The sequence below is a fragment of the Choloepus didactylus genome, chromosome 1 (genome assembly GCF_015220235.1).
Source record: "Choloepus didactylus isolate mChoDid1 chromosome 1, mChoDid1.pri, whole genome shotgun sequence".
Classification (NCBI taxonomy): Eukaryota; Metazoa; Chordata; class Mammalia; order Pilosa; family Megalonychidae; genus Choloepus; species Choloepus didactylus.
The window spans coordinates 189728327-189744433 of record NC_051307.1 but is presented as its reverse complement, the minus strand read 5'-3'; the positions used below and the strand labels follow the sequence as shown (position 1 = coordinate 189744433).

The 16107-nt window shown below is 33.7% G+C and overlaps 1 protein-coding gene across 9 annotated transcripts in view; it reads right to left on the bottom strand.

Annotated features, from left to right (window-relative positions):
• Positions 1-16107, bottom strand: part of GOLGA4 (golgin A4) — a 124243-nt gene that overhangs the window by 23222 nt on the left and 84914 nt on the right. For all 9 annotated transcript variants that reach the window (XM_037847247.1, XM_037847263.1, XM_037847255.1 and 6 more), the window contains 6 exons: positions 15552-15673; positions 14982-15112; positions 9505-9618; positions 7578-7598; positions 7344-7412; positions 5201-5276 (listed from right to left, as the gene is read on the bottom strand). In XM_037847247.1, coding sequence (XP_037703175.1) covers positions 5201-5276; positions 7344-7412; positions 7578-7598; positions 9505-9618; positions 14982-15112; positions 15552-15673 — 533 coding nt within the window. The remainder of the gene's footprint in view (positions 1-5200; positions 5277-7343; positions 7413-7577; positions 7599-9504; positions 9619-14981; positions 15113-15551; positions 15674-16107) is intronic.

Here is a 16107-nt window from a genome sequence, read left to right as displayed (position 1 = left end):
AAAGTATGACAACACACTATTGGCAAAATTGTAGGGAAATAGGCATTCCCAAACATTACTGATAGGAATGCAAAATTATACAATAGCTAAGGAGGAGAATTTGGGAATATCTAGCAAAATTACCTAATATATTATTAATATCATTCAAATGGTATTTATACCATTTGATCCAGCAATCCCATGTTAAAGAACCAGCCCAAAGATACACTGACAAATAACACAAAATGACTGTGCAAAAGCTATTCATTACAGCACTATCCATGATAGTAAAAAGCTGGAAACAAATAAACATCTATCAATTATGGGTTGAATAAACTAGGTAGAGCCACATAATGGAATGCTAGATGAAAGTTAAATGCAATGAGGAAATCTTTGTATTGTTTATGGAATGATCTTCGAGACGCATAGTTAAGTGGGGGAAAAAAGTAATTCAGAGCAATGTGTATAATACATTACCTTTATATAACAAAGGAAGAAAATACAAACAAATACATATTTACATACAGTTTTTTTTTAAATGGAAGGCTAAACCCACGACTTTACCACAACTGGTAAAGTTAGTTATGTTTATGGAAAGGGAGGGAACAGAATGGAGGGAACAAAGATGGAAATTCGGTTTCTGTGAATAATCCTTGTTTTATAGTTCTGACTTTAGAACCATGTAAATGTTTTATATAATTATTATAAAATAAAATTAACTCAAAATGGAAAAAAATCAGCACATAAAAATTGAAAGCAAAGTGAAACAAATATATTTAACCACATATTAAATGGCTGACTAAACTACAAAGAAAAGTATTAATTCAAATCACTTTTAAACACAGTAAGTACATATCCCAAGTAGAGTATATCCTAAAAGACAAAAAGAATTGAAAATAAATCATACTGTTTCATTGATCTGTTGATAATATTGATATTATTTTTCTGAAACTATTGCATGTATAATATATACGTACCTATTATATATGCATATATATACATACATACACACACACATATATAATTACAAATAAGCCATTATATGTTAATGTTGTTAGGAGCATAGATTTTTCAGCATAAGAACAATGAGATATAAACATAAAATCAATGTGGAAATGTTAGTATGAACTCAACATATTTTTCCTTGAAAACATTTTTGATACCAGAAATCAAGGAAGTATTTAGAATGTTTCAAAAAGATACAAGAACCAATCTGAACAGACTCTCATGAGTTGAAGAGGGTCAGTTTGAATATCAAAAAGAAAATTCCAGCAACTACATGGAAAAAAAACTTAAAAATCCATACTTTTATCATAATTCCAAACAAAAATAAAAACAAAAATTCTCATTGTTCTCCTTTGGAGGATGCCCAAATATTAACTCATAATTCTGAAAACTGGTAAATAAAGAGATAGAATCAAGCATTTATCCTGCTTCCCCTGTATAAGACATACCTCAAGGTAACCAAATGATAATATAGGAAAGTTTCTATTTATGTAGGAATTCCAGCTAACATATGCACAAGAAAGGGCAGAATCTGAATATCACCACAGCACAACCCCTAATGAAATAACAGATTAGATAAACAATCACCAATAGAAGCTAAAACCACAATAAATAGTTTAAAAGGAAGGCATTATTAATAGAAAGAAAAACACCAAATAGTAGAAGATCTTTGCAACACATATAACTGACAAGGATTAATATTCAGAACTTAAAAATAACTCCTACAAGAGTCTAAACTTGCATGTAATGGTACCTAAGAGTCTTCCCGAGTACCTCTTTGTTGCTCAGATGTGGCCCTCTGTCTCTCTAACTGAGCCATCTCAACAGGTAAACTCGCTGCCCTCCCCCCTATGTGGGACCCGACTCCCAGGGGTGTAAATCTCCCTGGCAATGCAGAATACGACTCCCGGGGATGAATGTGGACCCGGCATCGTGGGACTGAGAGTATCTTCTTGACTAAAAGGGGGATGCAAAATGAGACGAAATAGTTTCAGTGACTGAGAGATTTCAAATGGAGTCGAGAGGTCATTCTGGTGGACATTCTTATGCACTATACAGATAATACCTCTTAGGTTTTAATGTATTGGAATAGCTAGAAGTAAATACCTGAAACTACCAAACTCCAACCCAGCAGTCTGGACTCCTGAAGACAATTACATAATAATGTAGATTACAAGGGGTGACAGTGTGATTGTGAAGACCTTATGGATCACACCCCCTTTATCTAGTGTATGGATGAGCAGAAAAATGGGGATTAAAAACTAAAGGACAAATGGGGTGGGATGGGGAGATGATTTGGGTGTTCTTTTTTCACTTTTATTTTTTATTCTTGTTCTGGTTCTTTCTGATGTAAGGAAAATGTTCAGAGATAGATTGTGGTGATGAACGCATAACTATGTTATCATATTGTGGACAGTGGATTGTATACCATGGATGATTGTATGGTGTGTGAATGTATTTCAATAAAACTGAATTTAATAAAAAAAAAAATAACTCCTACAAATCAATAAGAAAATAACAGTAATCTAATATTTAAAAGGAGGTAAATTATATAGATAAGCATGTCACAAAAGAATAAATATACATAGCTAAAATGAATGAATGAATGAACAAGCAAGATGCTCAACATGATTACCAATAAGAGAAATGCCTCAAAATCACGAGATATCGTTACACACAAAATATTAGATTAACAAAATATTAAAAGGCCTTAATATATCTAGCACTGGTAAGGAGTTGGAGTGATGAGACCTCTCATCCATTGCTGGAGGAAGTTGATATTAGTATAAACATTATAGAAAACAGTTCGGCTTAACCTAGTAAAGGATATTTACAAAATTATTCATATCCTATGACTCAGCAATTCCACTCTTAATTATATACTCTAGAGAAAATCTTTCACTTGTGTAGTAAGAGACAAGAATGTACAAAATTAATACAAAAGAAAAGAGTGAACAACAGCTATACACAACATGGATGAATCCAACAAACCCTGTGTAAGCAGAAGAAACTAACAGGGCACACAAGAATATCTATAGTTTATGATTAATTACATAAAGTAAAAAAAATGCAAAATCTAACAAAATATTGTTTGGAAGTATATACACAGGTTATAAATGATGAAGTACAAGAGAATAATTAACATAAAGTCAGGGGAAAAAAAAACCAGAAAGCTATTGTTATGGAGGTGTACACAGGGGCTTCTAAAGAACTGGTAATGTTTTATTTCTTACCCTATAAGGCAGGAACTCAGATGTTCCTTTTATTCTTACTCTTTAAAGAGGTAGCCAAGTGGAGGGATTAGTGTGCATATGCAACCAGTCTTCTTGGGTGGTTGAGAGGATTAAATGAGATGATAGATAAGACATGTTTGAATAGTGCCTGACATTTATTATTATAAATGTGTTAGCTATTAAATAAACAGTACGTGTGTTCATTTTATAAATTAAAACTGAGAAAAAACGGGAAATTATGAATGAAACTCTAAAGTTGAACTAAAAAAGAGAATCCCCCCAAAAAAAAAAATTTAAAAAAAAGCACCCAGTGTTCTTTTTTACTTTAATTGTTCTTTTTCACTAATTTTTATTCTTATTATTTTTGTGTGTGTGGTAATGAAAATGTTCAAAAATTAATTTTGTGATGAATGCACACCTATATAATGGTACTGTGAACAACTGAACATACGCTTTGTATGACTGCATGGTATGTGAATATATCTCAATAAAATTGAATAAAAAAAAAGAAGTGGTATTAACTCTGGAAGGCATTCTTATGCACTATACAGATATCCCTTTTTAGTTTTTAGTGTATTGTAATAGCTAGAAGGAAATGCCTGAAACTGCTGAACTGCAACCCAGTAGCCTTGATTCTTGAAGATGATTGCACAACTATATAACTTACATGGTGTGACTGTGTGAGTGTGAAAAACCTTGTGGCTCACACTCCCTTTATCCAGTGTATGGACAGATGAGTAGAAAATTGAGGACAAAAACTAAATGAAAAATAGGGTGGGACTGGGTGGGGCAGGGAGGAATGCTTTGGGAGTTCTTTTTTATTTTTATTCTTTTTGGAGTAAGGAAAATGTTCAAAGATTGATTGGGTTGATGAATGCACAACTATATGACAATACTGTGAACAGCTGATTGTACACCATGTATGACTGTATGGTATGTGAATATATCGCAATAAAACTGAATTTAAAAAAAATTAAAAAAAGAATCAATACCATTCTCTATGCGCTGCTGAACACCAATTCAGCATAGTAACATGCTGAGAACCAAGTAGTTGATTTAGCTATGAGGAATAAACTTTGCAGCAGGAGTCTTCTCTGGAGTGAGTGACAGGAAACCTCAAGGTTGGCTTTCTCTTCTTTCAGAAGAGAAGTTTGGAAAGAATTCAAAGCAAGCCCTTATTTAATTTAATTAAAATTTTTATAGTATCACGTTATTTCTTAATTAGTAAGAGCTTTCAAAAACATACAAGAATGCTAAATAGCTTTGATTGATGCTCTGGTATCTCATGATAAAGTAGAAAGCTTTAGAAAAGATTTACCAAAATAAAAGTATTCTTAATGCAGTGAGGCACTGAAGCTCAACTTTAGAGAATGGATTGTTGTCATGAGATCACACAAAGATCTTGACTATCTTAAGGGAACCACTACATCAACACTCAAGCTCATCTTTAAAACCCTTTGCAAGTGGCATGTTATTCAAAGTAAGACAGAAATACTTTCAAATCAACCATCCCTACCTTGAATATAAGAATTTTTAGGAAATTATTTTCTCCTTAAGCCCCAGTTTAAAATTAGTAATTACAGCATTATTTTAAAAGAAAATAGGAAACATAAAATATATAATTCTGTGAATTTCTGTGTGTATATATGAGTGAATACAGGGGATTCCAGAACATGTTTTTGCATACATATAGAAAAGAATCTGGAAAATATCAAAAATTGTTAACTGGATCCATCTGGCAAGTGGAAACTAAAGTGGGAATTTGCAGTTTTTACTTTCACACATCTGCATGTATTGTAGCATGTACTGACACATGCTATAACATGACTGAACAGTGATTTTAATTTTGGGTTTAGACTGCTATCGTTCTTTCCCCCCAAATAGCTGTTATTGGCTAATTACAAACGTTAAGACATATTCATTGTAAAGAACATAGATTAACAAAGACAAAAATAAAAATCATCCATAAATCCCATTCTTACCTTTATAAGGTATCCCTACAGTTGTTGCATAGACATTCTTCTCATACTTCTTCAAACGGTCTTCTAAATTGTGAATCTAAAAAATGACAAATATCCAAAGCATATCGTAAGATTTGTATGGAAACAGTATGTAGAAAAAAAGGACTGCTGTAGCCACTAGATTTTATAAATGCTGAAGACAGAATGTAAGCAAATAGAATTAATATAAATGGTTTCTTAGATAGGATGCCAAAAGCATAAGCACCAAAAGAAAAAACAGATAAATTGGACTTCAGCAAAATTAAACATTTTTGTGAATCAAAGGATATTATCAAGAAAGTGAAAATACAACCCATGGGAGAAAATATTTGGAAATCATATATCTGATAAGGGCCTGATATTCAGAATACATAAAGAATTCTTACACTCAACAATGAAAAAACAGACAACCTAATTTTAAAATTGGCAAAAGACTTGAAAAGACACTAATCCAAAGATAAACAAACGGCCAACAAGGAAAAGATACTATGCTCAAAATCATAAGTCATTAGGGAAATGAAAATCAAAACCACAATAAGAAACCACTTCATACTCTCCAGGATGGCTATAATTAAAAAACAACAACAACAACAAACAAAAGCAAACAAGTATAGGCAAGGATGTGGAGAAATTGGAACCCTGGTCAACTACTGATGGGAATGTAAAATGGTCTAATCCCTGTGGGAAAAAGTTTGGCAGTTCCTCAATAAATTAAACATAGAATTAACATATTACCCAGCAATCTCATACCTAGGATATATCCCCCAAAGAAGTGAAAATATGCATCCACACAGAAACTTGTCAACAAATGTTCACAGCAGCACTATTCACAACAGTCAAAAAGCAGAAACGCAAATGCCCATTAACTGATTAACGGATAAACCATATGCGGTGTATACATACAGGAAAATGAAGTGCTGACAATTGCTATGACATGGATGACCCCTGAAAGCATCATGCTAAATGAAAGCAGCCAGACACAAAAGGCAAAATATTGTATGATTCCATTTATAAAAAATATCCCAAATAGGTGAATCCATAGAGATAGAAAGCAGATTACAGGTTGCCAGGGGCTGGGGTGAGGGTTATTGGGAAGTGACTGCTACTTGGTACAGGGTTTCCTTTTGGGGAACTAGATAGCAGTATTTGCTGCACAACATTGTGACTGTTTTAAATGTCACTGAATTGTACACTTAAAAATGAGTAAAACAGGCAATTTTATCTTATGTGTATTTTATCATAATAAAAAAATTAAGACAAAAATTGTTAAGCTAGGACAGTTTTGAAGACTTAAGGATGTTAAAGAATTTTAAAGCAGTAATTTTGAGAATGGATGGGAAAAGCTAAACCACTTGGGAAACAGAAAAAATAAAGCAACACTGTGACTTAGTACCTGTCTTTATGAATTTTTTTTAAATTTTATTATGAAAAATTTTAAATATAGAAAATATAGGACAATTAATGCCAATATATCCATCCATCACCCAGATTAAATGATTATCAAGATTGTTGTCTGTATGAATTTTAAGGGAACTGGAAAATCTCTGGAGATTTGGACTTCAAACTTAGCCTGTTGACCCAAGTCACCATTCCTCCAGTCTGTTAAAAAACTTTACTAATGATCGTGCACCACAGATACACATGTTCAGATGTGTGCACAATTATGCATCCTTGTAGGTAAACACATCTGGTCCTATTCAAATTAAGGTACTGGACTATATACGGACAAATCAAATTAAATCATAACAATTTAACGACTAGGAAAAAATAGCAAAAAATGATGTCAGTGTATTTACCTTCTGATAAAACCAAATAATAACTTTTTAAAACTAAAGTTACTATAAATTATACAAACACAAACTGTTATCCAAAATGTACAAGCCTAAAAAATAACAGGATGTAAATGTTCTTGTTCAAATATATGTGATCAAGAATGTATAGAGCTATCCTCTAAAGCATATAGATTTGGAAATAAAATTTCCTGTGTAAGACAGAAGGATTTCACAGCCAATTATTAAATCAGCTGTTTTTTTTTTTTTTAAAATGAGCAAAGTGAGATCCAAGTACATATTTACATAAATTAAGGAATTTAGTTCAAAATGAAAGGCATCAATTAGACCCGTACCTGTTCTCTGAACTCTTGCTCTTTCAACTTTGAGTCATTGATAAGAGTAGTCTTCTGTGCTAGCTGTGTCTGAAAGAAAAAAAATGCATATGGATTTCATCATTGCCTGAACACATTTCTGTACTGTTTAGGAAATTCTGTCTTGTTAAAACAGTCTCTCCATGTTTAAGTTAAAACACAATGTTCCTGAAAATGCACTGCCTTCAATCAAATTCAGTGAAGTACTAGTCTTACCTGTAGCTCCATAATTGTTACCTGAAAATGGAAAAGAAAAAAAATATGAGTGTACATTAAAATCTACAAGTAAACAATAAAACAGAGCAACATGAAATCACAAGGATCAGCGCTATAGTCTTAAGAATGTGGTCAGATTTGAGATAAGGCAACTCTAAATATTTGCTTTTAAGCCTGGTTTATTTTTGTTATACGAAATTATAACAGCCTAACTACACAGAAATATAGGTGAACACAAAGAAAAGGGACTGAAAGTGTACTTAACTAATTCCTAACAATGGTTACAACTTGGGAAGGGGAGGTGCCCAGCAGGAAGGGCTTAGGGAGATTTTCATTCTTTATTCTGCATATTTCTGTATTATCTGGTTCTTTCACAATAAGAATATATTCATGTATTATTATTAAAAATTTTTAAAAGTTAAATATATTTATGTCTATATTAAGCATATATGCTCTTTAGAGAAACTTCTGCAGCTCTACTTCTGGGAATCTACTCTGAGCTATAATCACGAATTGCTTTTCATGGCATTCAATACCTGTATGCAATTCAAGATACCCCAGAAGCACCAAAAGATGCTCCGGAAGGAACAGGATAGAAATTTATGAAGAATAAAATAGAAAAAAATTTTTTTGAGTAGAAAAAAAAATTAAGGATATTTTCCTTCCTTCCTTATGACACAAGGTAAAGGACTCAAAAGATCTTCTTAATGTTAATTTGATAATGTTTCAAATACTCTATGGCATTCTGGCACAGGTCAAAATACATGCAGCCCTAATACATATTTTGATCATAAAGAAATGCTCATGTTAGTAAAATAAATGTATTCTTCTCATACGAAGTACTATTTAATAGCATCTGGTATAATCAAGTCATGACAGCTAGGCTAAGAAAAAAAAAATCAAATCTAAAACAACAGAACTATTGCTAGTAGCTATTAAAGAAACAGAGAAACAGTACATTTATCTTTTTCAGTGCTTACAAAAGAGGGATATGTACCAAATGGCACAGCATAGCAAAGCCCCGGCTTCTCTGAATTTTGGGAAGGTGATCCATATAATTGGTTGTCTAGAAAACATTCTGTAATGAATCCTCTACAACTCTCAGGCAAGAAGTCATTAACAGTGTCCACCTACTTTCCCAAGACCTTCATGACAGTGTTATGAAAAGACCATACTAGATGAGTGAGAACATTTAACGAAGTAGAACCGTATTTTGTCAGGCTTCTCAAACCGGGGTCAACAAGCTCTATGGGTGTGGTCTTCGTAAGGCAGACAGGGTAAAAGGAAGCCAGTGTAAACATGGCTCATCTTTCATAGCATCAATTTAACTTAAAAATTGGGATTATAAAAATGCCTAGACATGCAGTGCCAGCTTTTTTTAAATTTAGTTCACTTTTCTAAAATAATTGCATTGCCTCTGCATCTGGCCCATTAACCAAGGAGAAAGGTAGAAATTTCTTGACGGCAAATACTTAAAACATCACTTTTATGTGACTATAAATTAGGATATGCTATACAGCAGTACATAAAATTTACATAAATTTTTAATGCAAAATATACAACTCTAAAAATATCATACTTGCTATGGACCATTTCTGCTTATGTGCCAGGGCTATGAGGTTCACTCTTCCCATCTCTTCTTTTCACAGAAAACACTGAGAAGCACCAGTATACAGAAATGTTTAGGCTTCAAAGTCTGGAAAATTGGGTTTAAATTCCCACTGGAACATTATTTGTGTGCCCTTGAACACTTTATTTAACCTCTTCCAACCTTAATTTCACTGTCTGTAAAATGCAGGCAAGAATAGTTCTCTTGCAAGGTTTTTGTTAGGATCAAACAAAGTAAACACAAGTTAGGAGGTGAGTAAAATAATGGAAATCACAATGTTTTTAAAAATCAGATGAAGCAAACTCAAGTTTTTCTTACTTTATCATTGCTAGGATTCTCCTCCTGTTGTAGCCTTGGCTGACATTTCTTCTGCAGTTCCTCAAGTTGAGTCTGAAGGTCCATTACTTTTGCAGTCATTTCTTCTTCACGAGCCTTTAGGATAAAAAAAGTGTTAATAAGCAAACATATCAAAAGAACATTTTAGAGAAGCAACACCGTACAGAGAAAACTACCTTTACAAGGAGAAATAAAACCTGAACAGTTTTTGAGACACACTGTTTTTACTTTAATTCATTAATGTGCTCTAATCACTTTCCTTCATGCCCCATTTTTAACCCTAAGTCCTTTTTAATGTTGCTCACTATTCCTAGGATATTATTTTTCCCACTCGCACTTCCTCTGTTTTCACCCCACGAAGTTCACCAAGCAGTATCTTTCCCCTTAAATTTGGGGTCCCAGGTTTAAGCAACAACTCAGTATATACAAGTACTTGCAAGAACTACAGTACAGAACTTGTGTTCAATGACTTTGACTAGAAATTTTCTATATAGGATTTAATTTCCAGAAAACAGAAATTAAAATAAACAAATAGATATTTATACCCAGCACTGCTCAACCAGCTGGCAACTTACTGATCACAGGAAGTTGTGGAGTTTTGTTTTGTTTTTTTTCCCCAATCCCTTTGGAAGGGCTGTAAAATCAAGAAATATCTTAGTCTAGGTTCAGCAAACCTGCACATCTCCTAAATATCTGTCCCCAAACCACATCAGATTGGCTGAGAGATTTCAAATGGAGTCAAGAGGTCATTCTGGAGGGTATTTTTATGCGCTATATAGGTAGCCCTTTGTAGTTTTTAGTCTATTAGAACAGCTAGAAGGAAATACTTGAAACTGTCGAACTGCAACCGAGTAGCCTTGATTCTTGAAGACGACTGTATAACTATGTAGCTTACACGGTGTGACTGTGTCACTGTGAAAACCCTGTGGCTCACAGTCCCTTTACCAGTGTATGGACAGGGAAGCAGAAAAATGGGAACAAAAATGAAATGAAAAATAGGATGGGGTGGGGACGTTTTAGGTGTTTTTACTTTTATTCTTTTTATTTATTTATTTATTTATTTATTTATTTATTTTGGAGTAATGAAAATGTTCAAAAGTTGACTGTGGTGATGAATGCACAACTATATGATGGTACTGTGAATAACTGTACACTGTGGATTATTGTATGGTATGTGAATATATCTCAATAAAACTGAATTTTAAAAAAACCACATCAGAGGTACTTTACTAAAACATGGTTTTGAAAAATAAAATTGTTACTGTCCAATGTGTTAGTAACCACTGTAATTTCTCCATTTGCCCTGAACTTTGCAAAAGTAGGCAAGGTTGTATTAGAAAAAGAAATATGTGACTGATTGGCCCAATGATCCTGTTATAAAACACAGCATACAAATTATCCTCTCTTCTGTTTTGATCATCCTAGTAAGAGGCTGTTGCCCATCCTTATATTCCCTCATTCTTTATCTTGGCAAAAGCCATGATTTATTACACAGAGCAACTCAGACCTCTCCTCACTCTTATAAATCTTGCAATATCCCTTGTGCCAAAAGAACATTTGGAATTGGAATATTGATCTGACCTGAGTAACGAAGACAAGTGTTTGCTGAGTAAGAGACATTAACAGGAAAAACAAGTACAAACAGTTATCTGATTTAAAGGTGCTGACTTGCCAGAACCAAGAAACATCATTTTCAAAGTCAAAAAAACACGACCCATAGTACAAAATAAGGCAATGAAGTATGGGACACGTAGAAAATATAACTTTAAATACCACTTGTCATGAAACTTTCTTAAACTAACTGAAAAAGCACAAACCCCTTCTTACAACACATGCAAAATAAAGATCTCTTAACTAACTTCCTTATATATCTACCCAATGAAGCACACACTTACCTGGCTGCCACCCCTAAAACATCTTCAACCAATTTTTGTAAATATATTACTGCCCTCAGCTTTGGTTTATTGTTTTTATTCTATCTCAGCATTTTCCTGTGTGGATGTCTGTGTCAATATGGTCTAAATTCCTTTGAAGGGATCACCCCTGAAGGCCATTTATTCAGTTAGGCCCTGATTTTGATGACAATTAGCTATATCTGACATTTATGTTGACAGTTGTAGGATGCCATTCTAAAGCAAGCTGTCTAAGAATTAGAAGAGAATTATTCAAGTGTTATTTCTAATTTAAGAAAAACTGTAATTTCCTTTGTAAAGGCTTTCTAGTCCTCTTGGAAAAAAAAAAGTAATACTGATTGTAAAAACTTATTGGTAAGAAAAGGAAAACCAGTTAAATTGAATCTTTATGCATATATTCATGGAAATTATGTTTTAAAGACCAGTTATTATGCCAAAACCAAATACAGACTACATTAAGATGAATCCAGTTTTGCATCTCGCATAGCTTTAGAAGCTATTTCCTCTCAGTGAGATTGCTCTGAGGTAGAGATTAGGCTATTAGGTAAGTGCTCCTACTTGTGGGTACCTAATTCTTCCTTCGAGATGTCACCACCCTCTCCTCCCAAATGAATTCTCCCCCGCTCTACCATGTGTCATTTCCTTCAAATTTACCGAGTGTCCAGCAGGTGACAGGGACTAAGATGCTTCCAGTCTAGCGCAGACACATTAATACATACACACACACACACACACACACACAAGTATGTAAATATGAGTGTATATCCAAAATTACATGTTATAAGTAACAGAAATACAGATGAGTTTCAAAGGAACACAGATCAATTAATTCTACTTAAGGGTTTTAAAAAAATCTAATGTAGAAAAGCATATTCAGCTAACCTTTTCAGTAGGAAAAGGGAAAAAATAAGAATATATTTCATTTTTGTTTCTAAAGGAAATACTGGAATGGCTACATAAGAAACTAATGGTTATCTGCGGAGGGAAACAGGATGGGACACAAAACTTAGAAAACAGGGATGAGCGCCATTTTCATTATATATCATTCTCCAAGTATACCTGTTAACTTTATTCTGGTCTTTGAAGTTTTGAATACATTTGATTGAAAGAATTTTTTTCCTAATAAAAGTTAAATTTAAAATTTAAAAATAAAAAGCCGAGAGAGTGGGACGTTCAGCTTCCGAGTGGGGACCTTCGTGTTGTGCACGACGAAAGAGCGAATTCAAAATGGGTGATGTTAAGAAGGGCAAGAAGATTTTTGTTCAGAAGTGTGCCCAGTGTCTGTTTGGATGGAAGACAGGTCAGGCCCCTGGATTCTCTAATACAGATGCCAGCAAGAACAAAGGTATCACTTGGGACCTGTTGATGGAGTATTTGGAGAATCCCAAAAAGTACATCCATGAACAAAAATGATCTTTGCTGGCACTAAGAAGAAGACAGAAAGGGAAGACTTGACAGCTTATCTCAAAAAGCTACTAATGATTAATAGTTGGCTACTGTGTTATTTATTACAAAACAAATATTTTGTGACTTTTTACATGTACTGTATTTAAATTGATCTCATACACCAGAATTCAGATCATGAATGGCATTATTTTTGTTGGACAGTCCTGAGTTAAACTAGATCAGCTTATAGTTAAATGAATATGATCAAGCTTTTCAAATTTTGATAGTAATTCTGGTTTGGCAAGTGCTATCACTATTTCCCCCTTCTAAAGGTTTAACTGGACTTGAGTCTAAGGTGAACTAGTAATGTTCAACTTTTCACAAAGATGGTGAATGTCAATTCACAACCTATAGGAGACTGGTTTTACATTTAGATTTATATAACTGGTTTTATGAATATAACTCCATCACTGTTTCATAGAACAGAGCAAGACTCACCTGGTTTCAGTTGGTGTTCATCATCAGCCTGTTTAAAGGCAGGTGCTGAAAATAAGCTAGCTATGTCCATTTTATCTTTCTGGTCTTAACTGTGGAAATCTAATTAAAATTCCCTGTATCTGAAACGTTGCCTTTTAAATAACAAAAAGCATTTTGATGTGGTTTATGTATAATACCAAATAAAAAATACTGAACACTTAAAAAAACAAAAAAAATAAAAAGCCAAAGAAGATGGTGACATTTGCATTAGTTCATGACCTATGAAAATGTAATCTTTAGGTAAGAGACAGTAAAGCATAAGCAAAGGTAAAATATAGTAAAGAACAAGCTAAACTTGCGTTTAGCTAGAACACAGACTGCACTGGAGCAAATACATGGAGACAATGGGAAACCATTGGAGGTACTCAGGAGAAATGATCATTCTGCAATTTTAAAATGGGAGAATGAGAGAATACATCTCAGAATCAAAGCAAAAACAGCATTTCCTAAGATATGCTAATATCTTTTTTTAACAATATTTGATTTTTAAAAAGAAATTCTTCAAGATAGAGTAATATTTGGGGTATTAATTACAAAGCCAACCCTAGATCTAGCAGATGAAAGTCTAAGGCTGCACTGTACAACAGTGTAGCTAATAGTGATCCTTGAAATGTGGCTAGTGAGTACTTGCAACATGGCTAGTCCAAATGGAGATGTTATAAGTAAATACACATTAAATTTCAAAGAACAAATACAAAAAAAGTAAAGTTTTTTGTATTTATAAAATATATATATTTATATATTTTATGTTGAAATGATAATATTTTGGGTATACTGGATTAAATAAACTACATTATTAAAATAAAGTTCACCTGTTTTTTGGTGCTTTTTTTTTTTTAGTTTCTTCATATGGCTACAAACAATTTAAAATTACTATGTGGCTCACATTTGTGGCTTGCATTACGGTTCTAATGAACAGTGCTAGTCTAAGGCATAGTAATGAACTGGGGTAAGAGTCCACTCATCTCTCTTACCCATCCTCCACTTCCTGCCTACTTGCTTTACTATGCCAAGCCTGAAGCTTGGAGGATCGTTTCCTCAGTTTCAATAACATACAACAGATTTTCAGAGGAACAACACTAAAGGACCCATTGTCACTTGCCTCCCTATTTTCTTATACCCCTCCATCTACTCACTTCTTCCATTACCAATTCCTCCACTCAGAGGGCAGCCAGGAAGGTTTGTCACGAACCTGGGAAAGTACGCCATCTGCTACCCCACACATCCAGAGACAGAGAAATAGTTCACAAAAGGGAAACCATTACTTAAATTTCACCCAAGCACAAAGTCTCAGTTCTTATTCTGGGTCTCTCACAATTCAGTCTAAATCTGTGAGACAGAGAAGAGAATCCATTCTTCCCTTAATAACGCATTATTGCTTCAATACCAGCAACTAGGACTGTACTGCCTAGTTAGCAGAATCTGGTCAGGAAGCTACAATTCTGGCAGATGAATCAGCATACAGTATAGAAGTACTAATTTGGACAATATTAAGGGGGGAAAACACCTCTCTGTATTAGAAAAACTGTAAATCTGACAGCCCAAGATTCTTCAGCACTACCATGAAATCTATTACAGCTAAGTTAAAAAAAAAAAAAAAAAGAGAGACAGAAAACAAGGTACATCAAGGATTTCTTCATATCTTTTGGCTGTTCTTTTTAGATCATCTTCTTTCTCTGCAATTTTTTTATGTAACTGAATTATCTCTTCTTGATGGCTTTCCAAAAGTTCAGCCTCCACTTCCTGGGCCTTATCTAATAAATAAAAAATGGGCACACACAAGATAACACATTAAGCAAGAATTAATATCTATATTTCCCAATTTCAGTAACAATCCTCATTCCAACTTAATTTTGCTAAAACTGAATTTTATATAAGCATTTACAAAATGCTTACTGAGACATCCAGTCCAACAGTGATCAAATGACCAAACATAACCTCTCACAGAGCAGAAAAGTCTTTACAAGGTAATTAATTATCTAATATTTTAGGTTTCTTTCACCTGTTCCTCCTCTGAAGGCAAGCCATCTCAGGCAGTGCAGGCCCATGAGAGAACTCTCTTGAACAGGAATTATTTTTCCTCCAGTTTAACTACTTCAAGCACTTAGCTCAAGTGCAAAAGAATAAGCTTATATTATAAATAGTTTCTGCTGATTCTTATGTGTTCCTCATTGAATTTTGGATTTTACTTACCAATGGTTTCTTTTATAGTCATTTCCAGTTCCTGTTCCTTCTGAGCTAACTGTGTATTAAATTCCCTCATCAGCTTTTTTAATGTGGAATTGTGCTTCAACTCAAGATCTTCCTGCTCCTGTCTGAGTAACAAAAAACGTAGAGTTAACTACTGCCATACGAAGAAGTTAAAAAGAGTTACTTGATCTTCAAAACCATGCATACAGTATGATCTCAGTAGTATAAGAACATTTTTAAGGGCATATGTGTGTGTGTGTGTGCGCGCGTGCGCGCGCGTCCAGGTGTAAAAAACTTGTGGTAGAATATGTCAACTGTGATTACCTCTAGGGAGAAAATCCCTGGGGATTAGAGGGCTTTTCCTTTCCAATTAAAATTTTTCATCATATGTATCTATGTTACATAATAATAATGCCAATGACAAAAATGATAAAACAAAAAGAATAATTATTTGTATATGTTCCTAATAACCATGATTTTGCATGAAAGAAGAGGTTTTCCCCTCTAAACAATGGCCATGGAATCACATTTTCTCTTGCCCTAAATTTTAATTTCTTAT